General features: G+C 37.4%; 1 protein-coding gene and 1 long non-coding RNA gene across 6 annotated transcripts in view; one reads left to right on the plus strand and one right to left on the minus strand.

Moving 5' to 3' along the window:
- The window catches only part of LOC139154545 (uncharacterized), a 61,212-nt gene extending 58,805 nt beyond the window's left edge, over positions 1-2,407 (minus strand). Inside the window, exon 1 of the long non-coding RNA XR_011556924.1 lies at positions 2,267-2,407. This is a non-coding gene — a long non-coding RNA (uncharacterized lncRNA). The remainder of the gene's footprint in view (positions 1-2,266) is intronic.
- Positions 1-22,903, plus strand: part of RARA (retinoic acid receptor alpha) — a 278,000-nt gene that overhangs the window by 185,623 nt on the left and 69,474 nt on the right. The window contains exon 1 of one of the 5 annotated variants that reach the window (XM_070729252.1): positions 1,565-4,189. The exons of 3 other annotated variants lie outside the window; for them this stretch is intronic. In XM_070729252.1, coding sequence (XP_070585353.1) covers positions 4,021-4,189 — 169 coding nt within the window. In that variant the 5' untranslated portion in view covers positions 1,565-4,020. Of the gene's footprint in view, positions 1-1,564; positions 4,190-22,903 lie in introns of those variants that run through there. One more of the 5 variants, XM_070729255.1, reaches the window with a different exon arrangement.

Consider the following 22,903-nt stretch of genomic DNA (forward strand, 5'->3'; position numbering starts at 1 on the left):
ACAAGAGAGAAAGAAAGCAAGAGAGAGAGAAAGAGAACAAGAGAGAAAGAAAGAAAGAAAGAGAGAGAGAAAGAGAACAAGGGAGAAAGAAAGCAAGAGAGAGAAAGAGAACAAGAGAGAAAGAAAGCAAGAGAGAGAGAGAGAAAGAGAACAAGAGAAAGAAAGAGAGAGAGAAAGAAAGCAAGAGAGAGAAAGAGAAAGAGAGGGAGGGAGAGAGAAAGAGGGCAAAAAAGAGAGGAAGGAAGGAAGAGAAAGAAAGAGGAATGGAGAGAGAGAGAAAGAAAGAGGAAGGAAGGGAGAGAAAGAGGGAGGGAGAAAGAAATAGAGCGAAGGGGAGGAAGAGAGAGAGATAATTTTTTCGTCCAAACTTTTTTTAGGCTCCCCCCCCCCCCCCCCCGCTCAATGTGCCCCAGGGTTTTGTAAATGTAAAAAATGTGCCGCGGCTCAAAAAAGGTTGAAAATCACTGGATTAGGGGACTGAAGACTATAATGTAACATAGGCATTACAGGTAATCCTCAATTTACAACAATATATTTAGTGACTGTTTGAAGTAATTTCCACACTTCCACACTTATGATCATTGCAGTACCCCCATGGTCACAAGATCAAAATTCAAACATTTAGGAACTGATTCATTTATGACAATTACAGTTCCTCGGGGTCATGTGATTCCTTTTTGCAATGTTGTGATGAGAAAGCTCAACGGGGAAGCCAGGTTCACTTTACAACAATGTGACCAGCTTTAATGACCGCAGTGATTTGCTTAACAAATAATAATAATAATAATAATTATTATTATTATTATTATTAATTTATTAAATTTGTATGCCGCCCCTGTCTGCAGACTCGGGGCGGCTCACAACAGTGATAAAAACAATACATGGTAACAAATCTAATAATTAAAATTTAAAATAACAATTTAACATTAAAAAGTCTAAAAAGAAAAAAATCCAATACTGTATATAAAATACATACACACAGTCATATCATGCACAAAACTACATAGGCAAGGGGGGGATGTCTCAGTTCCCCCCAAGCCTGACGACAGAGGTGGGTTTTAAGGAGTTTACGAAAGGCAAGGAGGGTGGGGGCAGTCCTAATCTCTGGGGGGAGTTGGTTCCAGAGGTTCGGAGCCACCACAGAGAAGGCAAGTAGCAAGGAAGTTCATAAAATGGGATAAAACTCATTTAACAAATGTCTGGCTTAGCAATGTAAATTTTGGGCTTGACTTTGGTCGTAACTCAAAGACTATCTGTATCTCTTCGTACCAGCTGCTAGGGAGTTAACAGTGTAAGAAGGCTATTGCGAACTTCCTTAGTGCATCTGGTTGGTTACCTTGGAACACAGAATTCTGGACTAGATTAGTTCACTGGTCCTCTCCAGTAAGCTCTTAATGTTCTTATCTTTCTAGTGCATGCTTGGGTATATGTGTGCGTCTGTAACAAAGCCTGCCATTTTATTCATTGCAAGCACTGTGCTCATTTTGAGCTATATGATATTATTTGGATAATTACGTGTCTGGAATGGCAGGTTGCAAACTGTGGCAGTTTTGGAGATTGTATAAAGAGTGAATATCCCTTTTGATGACTGCCAATACTAAACATTGCTGAAAGCATGTTACAGTTATTTAGAAGGCAGATCTATTGTGGATATATTCAGGATCCTTAAAGAAAAAAGAAATGATTATAGTGTATTGATACCCTTTGTTTTAAAGGCAATACAGTATATACAAATGGAGAATAAGTATATGTAATATAGTAGATTTTTTAAAAAAAAGATATGTAACTGCTTTTGTAAGAGTCAATCAATTAAACAGCATCCATCATGTGAAAATAGATTTCCCCCCCTGATCTACAATGTTTTTGTGGTGTGAGACACTGAGATATATTTGCCCAAATTTATTCTTCCACAGCGCTAAAGAACAAAGTACATTCCACATTCCCAAACCAAATGTATGGATGTAATACGTTATCTCAGAGCATGATGTCCGAAGTGGAAATTTCCTATTTAAATCCCTGTTAGCTCATGTGATTTGGGGTGAACATCTGTCCACTATGGAGTAATTCTGCTTAACAATATTAGTTTGAACATCAGGGTGTCTGCTTGCTTTCCACTTGACTGGCAGGTGTGATGGAATACTGGGGATTCTATGGCATTCTCTCTCTTTCTCTCTCTCTCTCTGTGTGTGTGTACACCTCCTCATTGCTCAGTCTTCTTTTTCTTAAATATATGAACAGCTCTTTTTTTTTAAAAAAAAATCCTTACCGGCTTCCTCAACAGACAGAACACCTTTTTATCTGTTCCTGGTAGGTCTGCTTTCGGCTCAGCGGTGTGGCTGCCGCATGCTGGTGGCAGCCCTGGCAGTCGAAGAGGAGGAGGAGGTGGGGGGGGGAGCGCCCCTGTGATGTCACTGGGAAGGAGAAGGCCTGTGAGTGGGTCATTTGGAGGTGAAGCTTTTTGTGAGGAGAGTTCAGGCGGAGTTCAGCTGCATAACATTACGCAAATAGGGGGTGGCTGGAGGAACAGCAGAAACCTCCGATTTGGAGAGGGGTGTTGCAGGCAAAAGGGGCCGCATTGGCTAATTCCTTGCCACAAAAAAAGAGGGAGGGGGGGTGTCTGCTTGCTTTTTTTCCTTGCGGCACTCCAGGGATGGAGAAAACACATGATGATGCAGTGTCTGCAGTTTTGTAGCTACAGACAGCTGCTGGAGAGGCACTTTTTTTAAAAAAACGCCCGTCCTTTTTCTCTCCTCCTTCCATTCCTCCCCCCCCTTTATTTCATTCATTCATTCATTTCTTTCTGCTTCCTTCTTCCCTCCTCCCCCAGCCTGCGCTTTTCCACATTTGATTGGGGCTGCGCAAGACACAGCACACACAGCAGGTAAGGAAAGAGTTAAGCTGGTTGAGAGCCGACTTTTCGAGTCAAGGAAAGATTTTGTGCTGCCTTTAATCTATCAGTCCTATACATCACACACATACATACGCACATACAAAACACATTCACGTATTCTTTCTCTCTCTCTCTCTCTCTCTCTCTCACACACACACACACACACACGCACGCACACATACACACACACCCTTACCTTCTTCCCAGGGAGAGGAGAACCCAGCTGCTGGAGAAAAATCCTTCTGCATCCAAGACAATTCAAGGCCTCTGGCATCTTCCCAAGCATTGAGAACCCGACAACACATTTGTGTAATTCCATTATTTTTCTCCCTCCTGTTTCTGCGGTGGAATAGAGATGTAATTTTAATACATATAATTGCAATCCATGATTGCCTTAGGTTCTCTGAGCGATAGCAAAACAATTCTTGAATTCTAGAAGGAAGTCTTTTTTTTTTTTTGTATTCGTGTGCGTTGGAAACTTTTTCTCCCATCTTTTTTTCTGAAAAGAGTTACTACAAAGAACCTCCCTCCGTTCCCTCTTTTTCCTCTTGTTAGTTTGGGAGAAGGAAACATGGAACTGAATGGGAGATGGAAATCTGTCCAAAATAATATCTAATACCAGGGAGCCTACTTCTATAAAGAATTTTACTCTCCAGAAGGCAAAACGGCTTGGATTCGATTATTTTTTTAAAGTGAAAATACTTTAAAATAATTTTTTTTTTAAAAAAATATTTGTTTGCATTTATGAATCTTTCTTGATTGTGAAGCATAATTTTCAAGGATGCCTTTGAAATAGAAGAATGGAGATTTGAATATTGTCCTTTGGATGTTTTTTTCAAAACTTTCAGCAAGACCTTCTGTGACCAACCTGGTCTGTTTGGATTCCCCAGCTGCTTTTGGATTCCCTAAACACCTCTTCACCAGGGATCAAGGGGGTGGGGGAGTGAAAGCAAGCAAGCAAGAGCAGCACAGAAAACAGAAAACAACCAGCCAACTTCCCTTCAGCTCTGTGAATTAAGTATCACTATAGAATTTTGCTCTTTCATCATCAAACTTTTGTTCTGATTCCCTCCTTCCCATTCCACACTAGAACCCAACCCCTCTTACCCCCCTTGCTCTGCTTGGAGAAGATGTACGAAAGTGTGGAGGTAGCTGGTTTAAACAGCAGCCCTAATTCCTTCTTCATGATGGATTTTTACAACCAGAATCGTGCATGCTTGATCCAGGACAAAGGAGCTGTGAACCCCAATCCCTACAGCACCCCTGTTCGCAACCAGCACTGGAACAGTTCCAATCACTGTACGTATAATGTGATCCTCCGGGACCTGACCGCGTTAAGTTGACACCCCGTTGCCCTGTTTCCTTATTCCCAGCTTTTAAGGTGACCTTATTAAGAAACACTAGAGAGCCATACCATGGTACGGACATTCGCAGTATGGGAATCTGTCATCCATGGAATTTGAAATCCTTGGTTGGTTTATGGCAAGTGGAAACCTATTCTGTTGTATTATAGGGTAATTGGGTGGGTGGAGGTGAGGATGAATGACCGAGAATGCATTGCTTTTGTAGTGCTTGGGTATTGCTTTTACAGAGGTATGCATATTGAGATCTTGCTTTCCTACTCCTTTCCCCCTTCCCTCTCCCCATCTTCCAGTGGTAGAGGACATCCCAATATACTTTCCCCCTTAAATGCATCACATCTACTGCCCTTGTTTTATTTAATCCATCTGAAGTGTTGAATTCTGCTTTCGTTTTTGGTCCCGCGGCGCCCCCCCCAACCCCCCTTTTTTGAAAAGCCACAGAAAGCAGAGTGAATCCATTGAAAATAGAAATCCATATTAGAGCAAGAGTATTATGGTATTTAAAATAATTTTACATGAATCAGGCATTTCTTTCTAATTCCTGTGAAACTTTTATGTTATCACCACCCCTGATTGAAACACCTTCCTGCAACATTTGCAGGGAGGAAAATTATCTCAGTTCCTCACATGCACATTTAAGTACTTTTTTTCTCTTCTATGAGTTTTAGATAGCTACTTCCACAACCTCTTCTTCCTAGTTTTAGATAGCTACTTCCACAACCTGTTTAAAATTGATCCTTCTGTTGTTAAGCCGTGCTCTCTAAGTAATACTTAAAATTTAATTTTTTAAAGGGGTTGTGTGTATGTGTGTGTTTGAAAAATATGAACAAATTTTAGGGAAGCATATATAAGGAAGACTTGTGGTGGGAAATATCCTCCCCTCCCCTCTTTTTTTCCATCTCGGTGATCTGATAAGATCTTTGACAAAATCCAATTAACTAAAGCGTACACCACATCTTTAAACTTTCTATATATACATAGGTGAACTGGCTCTAGGTGGGTAAGTTTGCAAATGAAAAAGGGAAAGTAGAATTTTAGAAAATAATCAGAAGTTGGGTGTAGTCCTCCAGGATCTTTGTCAGAATGTTGTTTTTTTTTAAAAAAAATTGCATGTATAACATTCCTTATTAAAATCACACTTCTTATTGCTGACAATTTTTGAATGCACTTTCCCCGCCCCTTGCTTAGCTATTTTCTTTAAAAGTAAATATTATTGTTTTTAAAACCTTCTCTGATATCCATCCCAGGTCCTACTAATGTGCTTATGATTTGGATTTTAATTTTATGCATGTCCTTTTATTTGTTTTGTTTTTCTCTTCTGTCCCAGAGAGATATAGGTTGGTTTGTTTTGAAATTAATTTCTTTCCAAAAGGTTGGATATGGGTGGAGATAGGGATGGGGAATAATCAGTGAAGCACAGTTTGACTCTGACTTGAGAAGCAGCATTGAGGGTGGAGTTTGCAGCAATAAAAAAACCCTACTTAGATAAATTGCTATAACGTCTTGGACTGAATGATAAACTTTCTCTTGGACATCCACCCACCAAAGTTGAAAGAAATAACTACTTCACCGATATAACATTATGCCTTTTGCAATAGTTTCATAAATTGTTATTTTGGTTTACTAATAACCTTTAACCCCTGTTTAAGCAGGAAGACTTAAATCAAGGGATAAATATAAATTTGGATTCTTTATTTACAACATACCCTCTACTACCTAACACCTTTGTTTTCATGACTATATTAGATTATAGGTCCACTTTGTCTTTTTCTAATAATAAATGTTTCTGAGATTCCAATACATTTTATATATTCTAATTTAGAGACAGTTGTACAGTCAACAGAATTGAGGGGTAAAGGGGTTTTTTTTTTTTGGGGGGGGGGGGGGTTACCATACCAATTCTACCAAGAGATGAAAAGCTGCTGTGTTTAATGCTTCCCTCTATGTTACTCTATCTGCAGAAAATCAGCATGTCAAGAGAATTGAGTTCTGGCGTAATTTTCCTAATATGCTATTTCCTATATGCAGAAAAGAATTTAGCTTAATCTTTCTTATTGATCAACAAACAACTGCCCTCCTGCAGTGAGTAATGCAGGGCAAGTTTGACAAGTTGGTAATGCTTATTGTTTGAGCCTGTTCTGGGCAGTCCATACAGTGATATATAAAGCCAGACTCCGCCAACTCCATTTTGCAAAAGTAAGAATTGAAAATAAAAAATTGTAAGACCACCCAGTGAGTTCATGTCTCACGGGAACTTTGAATGAGGGAAATCTCAGTTACAAAAGTGACCACTAGGAATCATAGGTTAAAGCTGTGATCTACCTCAATAAAGCATGTGAATACTGATATTTTTATTTTTACCTTTCATATGTCAACAATCTCTCCCAATCAAATGCATCTTTGGTAGAACATAAATAACTTAAAGTATTTAAGTTTTTAGTGAAGCTAATAGCATAGAGGTAATAACAATCTTCTTGGTGTACTATCTTTGCAAAAAATAGCTTTGGCAAAATGTAAAAATTAAATTGGGTCTTACATAACAGACATGGATGAATCTCTGGTATTGTAATAATAACTTTGCACAGCCATTGTTAGGGGGAATTTCTTCTTCTCAGAGCAACATTCTACATAAAACAACAGCACTGTATAGTAAATGTCTTGCAGGCCTGACTGTTCAATACCAACAACTATTATTTGAAGTGAGGAAGCTAGTATATACAGAGCATATTTGAACTGAATGCTGAACCGAAACGTAGGATATACCGCATTTTTCAGACTATAACATGCACCTAGCTTTTGGGGAGGAAAACAAGTTTAAAAATCTGCCTCTGCCTCCCAGCAATTTGCCTCACTGCAGAAAACAGGAAACAGTCTCAGCTTCAGCACAGCCTGATTTAGCATGAGCAGCTGATTGGCGGTTGGATCGGCCTCCTGGAATACTGCCTATCAGCTGTTCCAGGCTGTGGGGATTGCCACAGACCGTTGTCGTTGCCACCTATCACTGCCTCTCCACACCCAATTTTTGCCTCCACACGTCCTGTTTTTGACCTACGTGCATCCTCCAGCCACTGCTGCACCCCTGCCCCAGGAACAGGCCGAAAATGGGGTGTGCGGAGGCCCAAAATGGGACACATGGATTCCAAAAACGGGAGTTGCAGAAGACGACAAGGGGGTGTGCAAAGACAGCAATGGTGACAGTGGTAGCAATGGATGATGGTGATCCCTGTAGCCTGGAACAGCTGATGGGTGGTATTCCAGGAGGCAGATCCAAGCACCAATTAGCTGCTCCTGCTAAATCTGTGCTGAAGCTGACCAGATTATTTGCTGCAAGGAGGCAAATTGCTGTGTGGCAGAGGCAGAGGCCGAAGGGTGGAGATGGGTGGCACTTTGGCAACATTTGCTTGATAAGACACGGACATTTCTACTCACTTTTTTGGGGTGTGTGCGCATCTAATACATAAAAAAATATGGTACATCTCTATGCAATTCAGCAGATTCATAAAAATCCCAGTGGCACTTCCTCTGGCCCACAATTAGTTATCTGCTTATGTTATAGTTGAGTTCATATTGAATCATAAGGACAAGAATGTAGCTATATTTGAAAACATGTTAGATAACAGACTCATTAACAGGGTTGCTAGGAGGATGAAATGAATAATCCCTTATGAGCCACCCGGAAGACTTTGGTAGGAAGAAAGCATCCAATGAGTGTGTGTGGGGGAATCATATTCCTGCAATCCCGTCTCTTTCTACGTCTCTGTATATCGCGGAGGTGGAATTTGGGCAAATCTAATACACAGTTGCCCCAAAACCATTAGGGCTGAAATTGGTCCTGAATCTTGGTTTCTTGAAGATTCCAATAGATTAATTTATTGCTCACTCTTTTTTTTAAAGCACAGATTATCAATCTAATCATGGATCCTTGTCTATCCCTAATGTTTATGGATTTATTTAATATAGATTTCTCCTGTTAAATGATTTATCATATCTATACCCTTTATCAAATTATAGATAAAACGATGTAGACTTGAAAAATATTTTTAAAAGGCCCTTCTTATTTCAAAAGGCCTAGCCTTTTGGTTCTCAGATAGATATGTCCTGTAGAAGAGGCGTTACTATATTCAAGACTTCCATGAAACATTTCCATTTTCTTTCATTTTCGTTACCACTTTGGACAAGTTAGGATGGAGCAAAGGTGGCTGCATTGGTCAGAAAGAATTAACAAAGATATTTAAAGAATCTTCAGACATTAACATTGAGATATACGAGATTATAAAGAATGTTAAAATAGAGAAGCATATATTTATTCAAGAACCTATAGCTAAGAAGGCATTCTCTCAAGCGGTCTGCGGAGAGGGGCGGCATATAAATCTAAATAATAATAATAATAATAATAATAATAATAATAATAATAATAATAATAGCCATTAAATAAATAAATAAACCCTCACAATCAAATGCAGTATCTGACTTGCTTAAACATAGCATTTTTTCAGCCTCACAGTTCAGTATTCACATGTACAATAGGCAGCTCATGGTGTGACCACATGTGAGCAAAGCTATGTGAGCTTTTGGAAATAATTTCATTTTTGAAATTTTAATTGTTTTTATTTTTATTTTAAATTGTTCACTGTCCAGAATCACTTTTTGAGATGGGTGGCCGTATGAAATTAATTAATTAATCAATACACAAAACAAATCATACTATTTCCTGTGGAAGAAAGTCAAAATGAATAAAGATTTGTGAGGGCACAATACATGACTGTTACTATTAATATTTTAAATTATTTAATGGCTTTTCTTTTCCTGTGTTTCTTCACGTATCAAAATAACATCAAAATAAAAATCAACAACTCCTTCTCTCCAAAGGGGATTGTTCATATCCTTTACACAACTAGAACTAATAGATGTTGAAGAAAATGCTATAGTCAAACAGCTGCCCTGGAGATTCCCTTTGGCCTTTAATCTGCAAGTGGGCTCATTAGATCTTGTAAGAGCTGTTTTTATCGGATTTTTCTCTCTGTTTTTTTCCCCTCCTCACTCATCTTTGAAAAAAACAACACCTCTCCTAAATGCTTGACTGTCCCCTCACTGTCTACATTGGATTGGCTGGGGAATTCTCTTTCAACCCCACTTTTCTTCTCTGGCAGTCAGGTCTGTTTGCTTTGCTTGGCTCCTGGTATTTTGTTCCCTTTCTCCTGTGAATAGGCTAGCGAATAAAACGAGAGAGTTGCCCCCTGGGATAGCTGTTTTGCTGATTTCCACCCAGGTTCCTCTCCTTCCCACCCCTATGATGTTTTAAAGGAAAACAACATAAAACAGAACCATCCTCCTTCAAATCTTTACCCTTGTAAGTAAGTGAATGCATACGGATGCATAAATATGTAGTTCAGTTGTTGTTTTTTTTCTGTGTGTGGAGGGAGGAGGGAATATTTGATATTTGTCATTTTCATTCCCCATTTAACTTAAGCTTTTCCCATGAGAAAATCAGGGGGTGGGAAAGAAAGAAACCCCATATTCGGGTGCAATCTTTGGGGAATTTGCGTTCTCTTTTTATCTCTGCCTTTGAAAAAAACGGGCTGGGAGGGATGGGCAAGGCAGCAGGAGGGAGCTGCAGAACCGGAAGTCAGGGATGTCTGCAGAGGGGTTATTTATAGCTGGAGCTGGCTTTCTTGATGCTTTGCATGGCGCAGAAGGGAAATCTCTGCCAGTTCCGTAAGGCTCACAAGGGAAATCCTTTTGGCACAGATTTAAATGGGAAAGGGAGCCCTACATCATCAGAAAAGATGGCGAAGTTTATCACAAGCGCTGTAGGACTTCCTTTCTTTTTTCTTCATGGGACAACTTCATTTATTTTTTTTTTGGTTAAAAACCTACTATCCATGCTTTCTGGATTCATACTTATTTTGTACCTTCTCCTGCACATCCATTGTGTTTTATGTTTGTGTAATGTATACACAATTATACCAATTAATTATGCAGCATATTGTGCGCTAATAACATTTTATCCCCAAATATCATAATTTAGCAAATAAAACAAGCTACTTCGCAGTGAATATTGTATAATCTGCTTTCTTTTGTCTTAAATTTGGAGTTTTTCTATAAGAAAAATAGGGATGGACAATGTGGAGGACCAGATATTTATTATTTATTGTACTGTATGCCACTGAAGCTGACTGCAGATCTGTAGGTCAGCGGTTCAAATCTCACCACTGGCTCAAGGTTGACTCAGCCTTCCATCCTTCCGAGGTGGGTAAAATGAGGACCCGGATTGTGGGAGCAATATGCTGGCTCTGTTAAAAAGTGCTATTGCTAACATGTTGTAAGCCATCCTGAGTCTAAGGAGAAGGGCGACATAAAAAAATTAAACAAACAAATAAATAAATAAATAAATTTATTATTTGGATTTCTAGGCTGCCCTTCTCCAAGGGGACTCAGGGCATCTTACAGCATAAAAAATTCAAAATCAACAATATAAAATCCTACTCTAAAAAGCTACAATTGAAAATCCAAATAATTAAAACCTACTTTAAAAAAACCCCAAAACATTAAAAAACATTCAACCAACATTCATCTCATCAAAGGCATAGTATTCAGCTGGAGCAAGGTATCAGTACTCAATGGCCCCAGACCTGTTTGCAAAGGTATGTTTTTAAAACCCTTTGGAAGGCTGGTACGGTGGAGGCAGTGCAAATCTCTGGGGGGAGCCGCCACAGAGAAGGCCCTTCCCCTAGGCCCCGTCAGGTGACATTGCTTGGAGAAGGCCGACTCTGTGGGATCTGACCGGCCGCTGGGATACATGAGACGGGAGATGGTCCCGTAAGTAATCTGGTTCTAACCCATGCAGGGCTTTGCGTTTGGAGACCAATTGGTAGCCAATGCAGCTCACGGAATGATGATGATACATGGGTATACCTAGATAGGCCTATGACTGCTCGTGCGGCTACATTTTGGACTAGCTGTAGTCTCCAAATGTTCTTTAAATGTAATAGTTGCAGTGACTATCAAGTACATAGATAATCAAACTTCATACTTATAAATTTAGGAAGTTTATTCTAATCCCGTTTCTGATCTTTTTCAGGGAAACAATTTTGATTATTTGGTTATGTTACAACATATCCAAAAACTAAAACTAGAAATTATTTGGAGGAAGAAATAATATTTTGTTTGCTTTTACAGGAAATCAAGCTAAGTGCAATTTCAGAGCCCAGATGTTTTAACCTTTGTAGAGCTTTTATAGAGACATAAAATGGATTGATGACTACCTAGGTAATGTTTAAGAACCTTTTTCAGATTTAGGTTTGACTTGCCTTTATTGATAATTGCTCTATAAATATATTACATTGAACTTTCTTTGCCAAGATATGCTGCATTCAGCAGATACAGAGTAGGACTAAAATTAATTTACATGTTTAGTTTACTCCAATTATCATTTGTTATAAATATAACCAAAAATTTTATATTCAGATTAAGATAGGATAAAATTACAAAAAATTATAATCTCTGGTGAAAATGAACAGGATCATATAGGTGTAGAATTTCAGGAGAATACAGTAGTCCCTCGCTATACCGCGCTTCACTTACTGCGGCTTCACTTCATCGTGGGTTTCTGAGGAAGTTGATCGGCAGATTTAAACAGCCCGCCGAACTCGATCGGCAGGTTTTTAAAAAAAATATATATCTAAAATTGTAAATACTGTATTTAAATACTGTATCTAAAATAAATACTGTGTGGGAAGGGTTTATAAACACTTAAAACAATGAAAACTTACCAAACAATTACAATATAAATACTGAAATAAGTACTATCAGTCGATAAATTCCTCATCGCAGATTTCACCTATCGCGGCCAGGTCTGGAACGTAACACCAGCGATAGGTGAGGGACTACTGTATAACAGAATGCAGTATATTATTTCATTTGTATTTAGTAGAAGATAACAACAGCAATAACAACAACAACAGCAACAACAGCAACAATAATAATTTATTCGATTTGTTTGCCGCCCCTCTCCGAGGACTCATTTGCTTTAATTCCTTCAACTCTAAAATATATATAGTTTTCTTCATTGATTATTTTTTTAAAAATGTTAAAAACAAAAAATTGCAATGGCTATTCTTTTAGGAAATTTGATTTCCACCTGAGTTCATATTTTTAACAAAATTGATGAAATATAAGTAGAATAAAATATGAAATATAACCATTCCAATATGAAGAGTATAACTAAAGTTGAAAAACAAGAAAAAGCTTCAGGATAATTTCTTAATTGATGTCTGGGAACAATTACTTTTCAGTTTTTTATATAACTGTAAACATTTATTTTTATAAACCATAGAACGTTTTATATAATTCCTGATGGAATTTATATTAATAATATGTTGATAACTATAATTGTCCTAATAGACATTAATTCAGTCTTGATGATATCATTATCAAAAATGTGATGATAAATAAGAACAGAAAGCAATAAAAGCTATTAAGATTCTGAGAAGTAATAAAGCACTACAATTTTGCTTTTGTGTCAGGAACGATATTAAAAGATTTCCAAAAATTAACCAGAAATTAGAAATTAATTTATTTTTCTCAAAAGGAGTTATGATATCAAGCTTTAGGATCAATGTTTCATTCTTGGTAATTGACTGTAATAAACTTGATTTGATTTGATTCATACGTACCATAATTTTTTAAACGGCAATCCGTTCCACTGGTTTATTCTTACTCTAGAAAGAATGCAGAGAAGTACAACAAAGATATTTAGGGGACTGGATACTAAACTATACAATGAACGGCTGCAGGACCTGGAAATGTCTACAAAGAGAAGAACTAAGGGTGACATGATAACTTTCTTTCAATATTTGAGGCACTATTACAGAAAATTTCTCCTTGGTTCTAGATTGATTCTCTCCTTGGTTAGATTTCATCCATTGTTTCTTGTCTTGCCTTCTGATGCTTAGGAAGATAAATGACATCCCTTCAAATATTAGAACATTGTTATCATATCACCCCAGTCCTCCCTCTCACTAAATTAGACATATCCAATTCCCGCAACTGTTCTTCATATATCCAAGTTCCTAATCATCTTTTTTGCTCTTCTTTTTACTATTTCTGGAATCTCAACTTTTTTTAATATTGTGGTGACCAAAACTGGATACAGTATTCCAAAAGTGGTCTTACCTTATAAAGGCCTTATAAAGTTATACTAATACTTCACACGATGTTGATTATATCCCTCTGTTAATGTAGTCTAGGATTTCATTGGCTTTTTTGGTAGCTGCAGTACACTGCTGGCTTTATACTGCTACATCCAATTTTGTTCACCGCATTCAAAAATGATGTTGAAACTCTAGAAAGAGTGCAGAGAAGTTCAACAAATATGTTTAGGGGACTGAAAACTAAACTATACAATGAACAGTTGCAGGACCTGGAAATGTCTAGTCTTAACGAAGAGAAGAACGAAGGATGACATGACAGCATTCTTTCAATATCTGAGGTACTATTAAAGAGAGCAGGGGGACAATATAAGACAAGAGAAGAAATTACATATGGAAGCTGAACAAAGAGAGATTCAATCTAAAATTAAGAAAAAAATTCCCAGTGGGAACAATTAATCAGTGGAACAGCTTGACTTCAGAAGTTGTGGGTGCTCCATCACTGGAGGTTTTTAAGAAGAGCTTGGGGAGACTTCCAGCAGTGATGTCACACTGGTGGAAGCAAGCCAATGGGGGCTCTGTTCGGCTCACATGTGACCTATTGGACAAGGTTAGCTCTTGAAGAGAGCACCATTGGAGAGGGGAGACTTCGGAACACTAAGGGAGAAAAGCAATCTCTTGGAAGACCGACAGGTTCCCTTAGATCAAACATGGAAGAAATCAGCCTGTTAATGGTTGATCCCAAGGCGTTACAGTCCACTTCCTAAAGAGAAACCAACAGTGAGAATGCAGCACAGTGTATCAGTGGAAAAAAGTTTAAAAATCCTCTATGTTGATGGAGAAAATGTAATTCAGAAAGGCAAGTGAAAAAATGAGATTCCGAATAGATTGAAAAGCGAATACATAGTGTGAGAGGAGAAAGCAAATTAAAGTTTGACAATTGGAGAAGGGGGCAGTGTGAGAAGGGATTGAGAAAGTGTTTTGATGGCGAAAGAGGGAGAAGGAAGAAGAGAAAGAGTGGGACTTTAGAGAGAAGACTTGGAGAAAGATAGTAGAAGGATGTGAACGAGAAGGACGGAGAAAGGTAGAGATTGAAAGAATTATCTGACAATGCAAAACCGAAGGATGACATCTTGGAAAGAAAATACATTTGGAGATTGTGAAGAGATATTGGATAAAAATAGGCAAGAAATCTTAAATGAATTTGATGAGATATACAGAATTTACATCAACTACGCCTGAAAAAATAGACTTCCTAGAGAAGTACATATCAGATTTTTGAGAGAAGCAATGAGGGATGAGATCTTTAGTTGTACAAGAGGAGAACATTTATTTATTTATTATTTGGATTTGTATGCCGCCCCTCTCCGAAGACTCGGGGCAGCTCACAACAAGTACAATTTGATGTATATATTGATATTAAGACAGATCCCTGTAGGGTAAGAGAAAAAAGGAGGAGTTATAACTTTCAATTGACCCAATATATGGGTCAATAAAACTATGTTTAGATGGCTTATCCCAGAAGGGATATTGATTACGTGGAGAGAGGAGAAATTTAGGATTGATACATTTGAAAAGGCACAAGAATTTTATGATCACACTCTGGCAGGGGATGAGGAACAGGACAGCAGAGATGAGAATGATAGTGAAAGTCAGGAAAATCTAATGTCAGCAAGTCAAATTGAGGAGTAAGAGTCTAGGGATAGGAAAGATACAGAAAAATATAAAAGAGAAGGAGCAAGAACAAGGGCACAAACAGGTACGAACTAAAGAACCTCAAAAACAAAAAGTAAACAATAAAATGGAGGAAGGAGAAATTAATATATTGTCATTAATATCAATATTAATATATTGTCAATTAATATCAATTCACCCTTCAAGAGAAAAGTATATTGTTGTATCTTCAGAAACAAGAAATGGACATACCGTAGTCTATACAGGAAATGCATATAAAAGAAAAATGTGTTAATTTGTTCATAAGCATCTAAAATTAGAGAAATTATATTTGGTGCTTATTTAAAAAAAGAGAGAAATTGCAATTTATATGAAAGAATGATTAAATTTGATGATGATATATACAGAAAAGGAAGGTAGGATTTTAATCATAGAGGTAGTGACTGGGCAAAAATGAATCCTATTAGTGGGGATATATGCACTGAACAAAAATTAGCAAAAAAAATTATTCCAAATTACATAAAATAATAACAGAAATAAAATGGGACAACCTATGTATAGTAGGTGACTTCAATGCGATCGTAGATGAAAATGATTATAAATGTATAAACAAGAAAAAAATTAGAAGACATCTACCAAACACTTATTTGAATATGGCTAAAGAATTCGATATATACGATGCATAGTGTCTTGAAATAAAACAACTAAGTGTTGAAAATGTAAATATAATCGGGAGACATACTACCACATGTGACAGATGTGCCCAGAGACAAAAAAAATATTGGAGAAAGACACAAAAACGGTTAGAGGAAATTATAGAACAAAAAGTAGAACTAAAATGGGAATTGTTCGGTTAATGATTATAAAAGGAAAGATAAAAATAATCAATATCTTATACTGTATTGCATATAACAACAGCAGTTAAAATTATTTATGCCTAACATTGGCAATCAGAAACAGCCCCTTTAAGTACAAAAGATATTAGAATGTGCTGAAATGAATAAATTAACTATGGAAATACATGACAGAAAGGAAATTTTATAAAATATGAAACAAATAGTATATTTAGCTGGAACACAAAAGTAAAATTAATAGATAATAGTATGACAATTATTATGTTGTACGCTGCCTGAGTTGGTTGCGAAGGGCGACATAGAAGTCTAATTAATAAATAAAATAATAAACAAATAAGCAAATTAAAACAGGTATGGATATTTGTCTTTATGTATATAGACACCTGAAAACAAGATGATAGGGTAGATATAGTTAGACAAAATGTCAGATATTAAGATTATATGTAAAACTTAGGAAATATATGAATAAATATAAGTTAAAGAGTAAGATATATAAAAATATAGTATGTACATCAATATGGTATGCTGAAAAGTGAATATTTTATGGTATATGGTGTTGTGTTTATGTTATGTTGTTTTTGAATGTGTGGTTTGTATTATATGTTGTTTTTTATACTATTTAATAAAAGAGAAGAAATTGAACAGCCATCTATCCAGAATGGTTTGAGCTGTGATGGCGAACCTATGGCATGCATGCCACAAGTGGCATAAGGAGCCATATCGGTGGACACACGAGCTCAAGTTCAGCATGCAAGTGCGCACCGGCCAGCTGATTTTCGGGCCTTCTGGGCCTACTGAGAGTTGGGAAACAACCTGTTTTCAGCTTATGGAGGGGGTAGGGAAGACATGTTTTTTGTTCTCCCCAAACTCCAGAGCCTTTCTAGTTTCTGAAAGGCTGTGAAGTCTGGGGAAAGCGAAAAACAGGTGTGCCATTGCGTGCCTGGAGTGGTTGGGGGGCTCATGCACACATGCATGGGGGGGGGGGGGATCCCACATGGAATTATGGGTATGGGCACGCACACCTGCGACCCTCCTGTGACCCCCCCCCTTTTGGCACGCGAACCAAAAAAGATTCGCCCTCATTGATATAGAGTCTCTTCTTGATCAGGATTGGACTAGAAGACTTCAAAGTCCCTTCCAACTCTGTTGTTCTGTAATTCTGTAATTAGATTCCTGTAGAAATATGCGAGAAAAGACACAACAGTTTTAAAGACTGCATGCGTTATGTTCATAATCTTAAATGCTCTGAAATAACTTTTTAAATAGGATCCTACCGTGTTACACAATGCTAATTAATATTTTAGTGTACTTTGCAATATTTATAATCAATCTCATTACAGGAACCTAAACAAGTCTTAATTCCTTTCACACGTATGTTTGTGCAGATCTTGGTGATCAGTGCAGGAAACCTGGAGAGACACTGTATGAATAAGGGACTTGAAAGTAGCCTCCAACAACTTTTTTTTTGTGTGCTATCTTTATAATGGTTCTCCTATGGGTGGTCTGTGTGTGTCTGCCTCTGTCTCTCTCTGTCTCTCTCTCTCTGTGTTATTTTTGTCTTGACAAGCCTCTCTTAGTCAAGTCTTTAAAATAATATTTATATATTGGGCTGTGCATAAATTATAGTTAAGTTTTTAAATTGTTGCTATTCTACTTCATTAGCAATATATATAAAGCAACTATTTGGAAAATTAGTTATTGTATATAATTAAAATAAGCTTGACCATCAATATTTTACTGCAAGCTAGATTTGTAGGGTCTTGGCAACAAAGCACACTTGTTGTTGTATAACAAAGTTGTTATACACTTGAAAGAGACATCTAAGAAAACTGGCCAGAACATTTCATGCATATGCTAGAAGCCACTCTTCAAGTGAGATACAATTTATTGGTTAAAATCATTATGAAAGGATCTAGTTGCAGAAGGCAGAGGATATCAAAACCACACAAGATTTCTTCTGTTCTTCAAGGCCGTCTCCTGTCACCAAAGCAAATCCTCTTCTGATCATTTTAACGTGCTTCATTGTGTCCAGAGTTAATTTTTTGCTCCTGTTTTTTTGATATTGGATAGGTCCCTCACTTAAATGCTTAATGCAGTATTCTAAACAACTTCTAGCCTTTGAATAATTTGAAGGCATGGTGTGGATGAAGGCAACACTGCTAAAAAACCCGGGTGTGGTAGTGTGGTGAGGTTGATCTGTTCAGTTTTTATTTCAGAAATACAGACCTGGTTGAACAGGAAAAGAAAGATCTCGTGCCTAAAGTTTGGAATTCTACTTTGGATACAGAAATTTCTATGTCTATCCTCTGGCATTTTTAAGTAAAACCAGAAACATTTTTATCTGAAAACCTGAGTTAGTCTATTTTGCCAATAAAGGATTTGGCTGCAGTTTTTTAGTACGAGAAGAGGCGTTCAGGTAAGCAATCAACGCCTATTCTATGTCTATCCTCTGGCATTTTTAAGTAAAACCAGAAACATTTTTATCTGAAAACCTGAGTTAGTCTATTTTGCCAATAAAGGATTTGGCTGCAGTTTTTTAGGTTCCCAAACTTTTACGTTAGTTTACAAAAAGTTGCAATTTTGTTTGGAAATTCATATTATTAAATGTCCCTTCAGCAATTTGAAATGTCTCCACAAATTTAAAAATAACATGTAAGAGAAAAGGTAGGTTATCTAGATTTTCTCCCTAAAATATACTTTCCAGTGGTACAGGAAATTGTATTGCTTCGTATGGGGGAGGAAGCTCAGTAAAATAAGCATTTCCAATTAAGACAAATAACAAATAAATGGGTTCAATAAGAATAGAATAGAATAGAATAGAATAGAATAGAATTTTTATTGGCCAAGTGTGATTGGACACACAAGGAATTTGTCTTGGTGCATATGCTCTCAACGTACATAAAATAAAATATACATTTGTCAAGAATCATGTGATACAACACTTAATGATTGTCATAGGGGTCAAATAAGCAATGAAGAAGCAATATTAATAAAAATCTTCGGATATAAGCAACAAGTTACAGTCATACAGTCAACATGGGAGGAAAAGGGTGATAGGAATGATGAGAAAAACTAGTAGAATAGAAGTGCAGATTTAGTAGAAAGTCTGACAGTTTTGAGGGAATTATTTGTTTAGTAGAGTGATGGCGTTCGGGAAAAAACTGTTCTTGTGTCTAGTTGTCTTGGTGTGCAGTACTCTGTAGCGACGTTTTGAGGGTAGGAGTTGAAACAATTTGTGTCCAGGATGCGAGGGGTCAGTAAATATTTTACCCGCCCTCTTTTTGACTCGTGCAGTATACAGGTCCTCAATGGAAGGCAGATTGGCAGCAATTGTTTTTTCTGCAATTCTGATTATCTTCTGAAGTCTGTGTCGGTCCTGTTGGGTTGCAGCACCAAACCAGACAGTTATAGAGGTGCAGATGACAGACTCAATGATTCCTCAATGATTCCTCAACCCATAAGTTCTTTCTTTTCAGCCTATTGTAGTCAGCCCTATATAATATGACTCTTATAAAGATAAAACTCAAGAATGTGAGCTGATCTTTATTTTCATATACAGGCTAGAATTACTATTTTACATAATTATGAGAAATACAATATGTAGCAAAAGAAAATTGAGGAAAGTGAGACTAGATTTCCTTGAATCTGAAACATTCCAGCTCATTATGGTCCTGCACTAGATTTCTCTTACTGTATTTAATGGGTGATGAATCTACTTTTTTTCTTATTCTGTTCTTTTTATCAACTTTATCTTGTCTGGCTTTTCCCCACACCCTTTTAAAAACAAAATCTCTGGTGGTATACCGATTTTAGTCTTGCTATAATTTCAACACTTATTTTTCTCACATATTACATGTGCTGTGTATTGGGTTGTAGTACATGGGTTGTGTATTATCCTTGCCCAAATTGTAATTGTTTATGAGAGGCTTTCTGGCTAGATTCTTTCCTCTATAGCAAATACTTAGAAAGGCCTCTATTATCTCATGTTTTCTTAAGTTACTGATTATTCAGGCTTATCATAATAATTACTGAGATAATGTATGAAGAAGTACTTTGAATTCTCAAAAGCAATTGTGGTCATTAAGCCTTCTATCTTTCAACTCTGCTATGTTATCATAGTTTTGCCCCTAATGTTTTGTAGTACCAGATTAAAAAGAAAAAAGAAACACCACCATATGTTTGCTTACAAATTAACAATGAGGCCCATTAGGAAGTTTTCTTGAGTAAGTCCTGCTGAGAAGGAAAGTAGTAGCAGAAGAAAGTGCCTGTGTATTTATTACTTTCTCTCCCATTCTGCCACAGTTTATATTGCCTTCCCTTTGCTCTTATTTCTCTCCTATAAGATTAGTGTTGTAGAGCAAGGGAGTACGGCAAATCTGGATATCCAGAGAGCAGCAATAGCTACTTCCGTCTTTTGATGAAGAAGCGTTATACAGTGTTCCCTCGATTTTCGCGGGTTCGAACTTCGCGAATAGCCCATACCACGGTTTTTCAAAAAATATTAATTGAAAAATACTTCACGGTTTTTTTTTTCTATACCACGGTTTTTCCTACCCGATGACGTCATATGTCATCGCCAAACTAATAATTTTTGCAAATAAATAACAAAAATAATAATTATTGTTAGTAAATAATTATGTTTATAAATATCAGTATCACTAAGTGTCTTATTCAATGGTGCGTACCAGTAATAATGGTGACTAAAATGGTTGTTAAGGGAATGGGAAATGGTAATTTAGGGGTTTAAAGTGTTAAGGGATGGTTTGTGATATTGTTCATAGCCAAAAATGGTATTTACTTCCGCATCTCTACTTCGCGGAAATTCGACTTTTGCGGACGGTCTCGGAACGCATCCCCCGCGGAAATCGAGGGAACACTATGTCTTGATTTGGATGGTTAGTGTAAAAATGCCTCTGTAGCTTAATTTTTAGTTAAGGAATAGCACAAAATATGTTTGATAGTCATCTACCATGGGATTAGCCTACTCAGTTGTTTATCTCTTGAATCTAAATAGCAAGTATTCAGAACAGGAAGAGTTGGAGTAGAACATTCTACTCTATTGATGCAATATGGATAATAAAAATAAACAAGCCAGAGTAACTAATGAATAGAAGTAAAGAAGACAGAGGAAGTTAGGATTTCATTGGACTTTTACCAGGAAAAGATAAGTGAAACATAATAAGGATATCAGATTATAATGATAAGAGTTATGTAAATTTTAAAAAAGTTAAAAACCATGTATTTTGTTTGGCAATATTCTTAATCTGGAAAGTGGAAATATTTGGAATTATATGGGAGAGGTTTACAGAAGAATAATTGAAATGCACTTTTAAAAATTATTGTGAATTCATGCATTTGCTCCCACAATGCTGAGTAATTGCTCCATTAACTGCTGCATTTCGAGAGCATGTTACAGCTTTTTTCATTGATTTGACGAGTTCTTTCATAAGGTCCCTGGTACAACAACAAATTATAGCTTTTTTTTTTAAAAAAAAAACAACCCTGAAATGTAAAAGAAAAGATTTTTTTCCGAGGGTTTTTGATCTGATCTAGTCAAACAGTGGCCACACAAAAAAGACCCCATACCATTTCATTAAAAGGAAATTAAAAGTGCTATTTGTGAGAAAGCAAATTCTCTCTTTGGGACTTACAGACAGGTTAATAAAGAAATGCAGCTTGTTTGCTTGGTGGATGACTCTCAGTGGAGAAGTTGGAGAAGGCTCTTGGCCAAATTGATGAGATGTAATAATGTTGCTAATGTCCCTCCCTGCTCCCCCCCACCCCACCCCAGTGTTTGCAGTGAAATAAGTAGGATGCCACTCAACCAGATGAGAATCTATAGATTCCATTTTTGCGTGAATGTAAAGGAAGGAGATATGTTAGAAATTAGGTAGACAATTGTGTGTATTCACGTTTGTGTGCATGTATAAATATAAATACAGTGATACCTTGTCTTACAAACTTAATTGGTTCCAGGACGAGGTTCTTAAGGTGAAATGTTTGTAAGACGAAACAATGTTTCCCATAGGAATCAGTGGAAAAGCGATTAATGTGTGCAAGCCCAAAATTCACCCCTTTTGCCAGCCGAAGCACCCGTTTCTGTGCTGCTGGGATTCCCCTGAGGCTCCCCTCCATTGGAAACCCCACCTCCAGATTTCTGTGTTTTTGCGATGCTGCAGGGGAATCCCAGCATCGCAAAAATTAGCACTTCGCTGGCAACGGAAGTCTGGAGGTGGGGTTTCCCAGCGAAGGGAGCATCAGTGAAATCGCAGCATTGCAAAAACACCGAAGTCCTTGAAACCCCACCTCTGGACCTCTGTGTTTTTGCAATGCTGCGATTTCACTGAGGCTCCCCTCGCTGGGAAACCCCACCTCCAGACTTCCATTGCCAGTGAAGCACCCGTTTTTGCGTTGCTGGCATCACAAAAACACGGAAGTCCGGAGGTGGGGTTTCCCATGGAGGGAAGCCTCAGGAGAATCCCAGCAGCGCAAAAATGAGTGCTTTGCTGGCAATGGAAGTCCGGAGGCGGGGCATCCCAGCGGCGGCGATGGGTTTGTAAGGTGAGAATAGTTTGTAAGCAGAGGCAAAGAAATCTTAAACCCAGGGTTTGTATCTCGAAAAGTTTGTATGACGAGGCGTTTGTAAGATGAGGTATCACTGTACATCATGAGGCAGAACAGAATGCCAAAATTTCATGGCTCTGAAAACTTTTTACTTTCTTCCTATAACATATTATACATTTTGTACCCTAAGCAAATATAGGTTTTCATTTACACAGTTGTATAAATTGTGGGATGAGGCTTTTTCCTTATGTACCACTTTGATATCTGTTTATACTAATTGTGAAATATAAGGACACTTTTGTACTGACGTCTGGATGTTCTTGGATACTATCGTGAGATGTAGACCATTACTTTTCATACAGACTCTGAGAAACCTCAGTAAGGAGAAAATGAATGGTGGATCAGCTTCAT

The sequence above is a fragment of the Erythrolamprus reginae genome, chromosome Z (genome assembly GCF_031021105.1).
Source record: "Erythrolamprus reginae isolate rEryReg1 chromosome Z, rEryReg1.hap1, whole genome shotgun sequence".
NCBI classification, from domain to species: domain Eukaryota; kingdom Metazoa; phylum Chordata; class Lepidosauria; order Squamata; family Dipsadidae; genus Erythrolamprus; species Erythrolamprus reginae.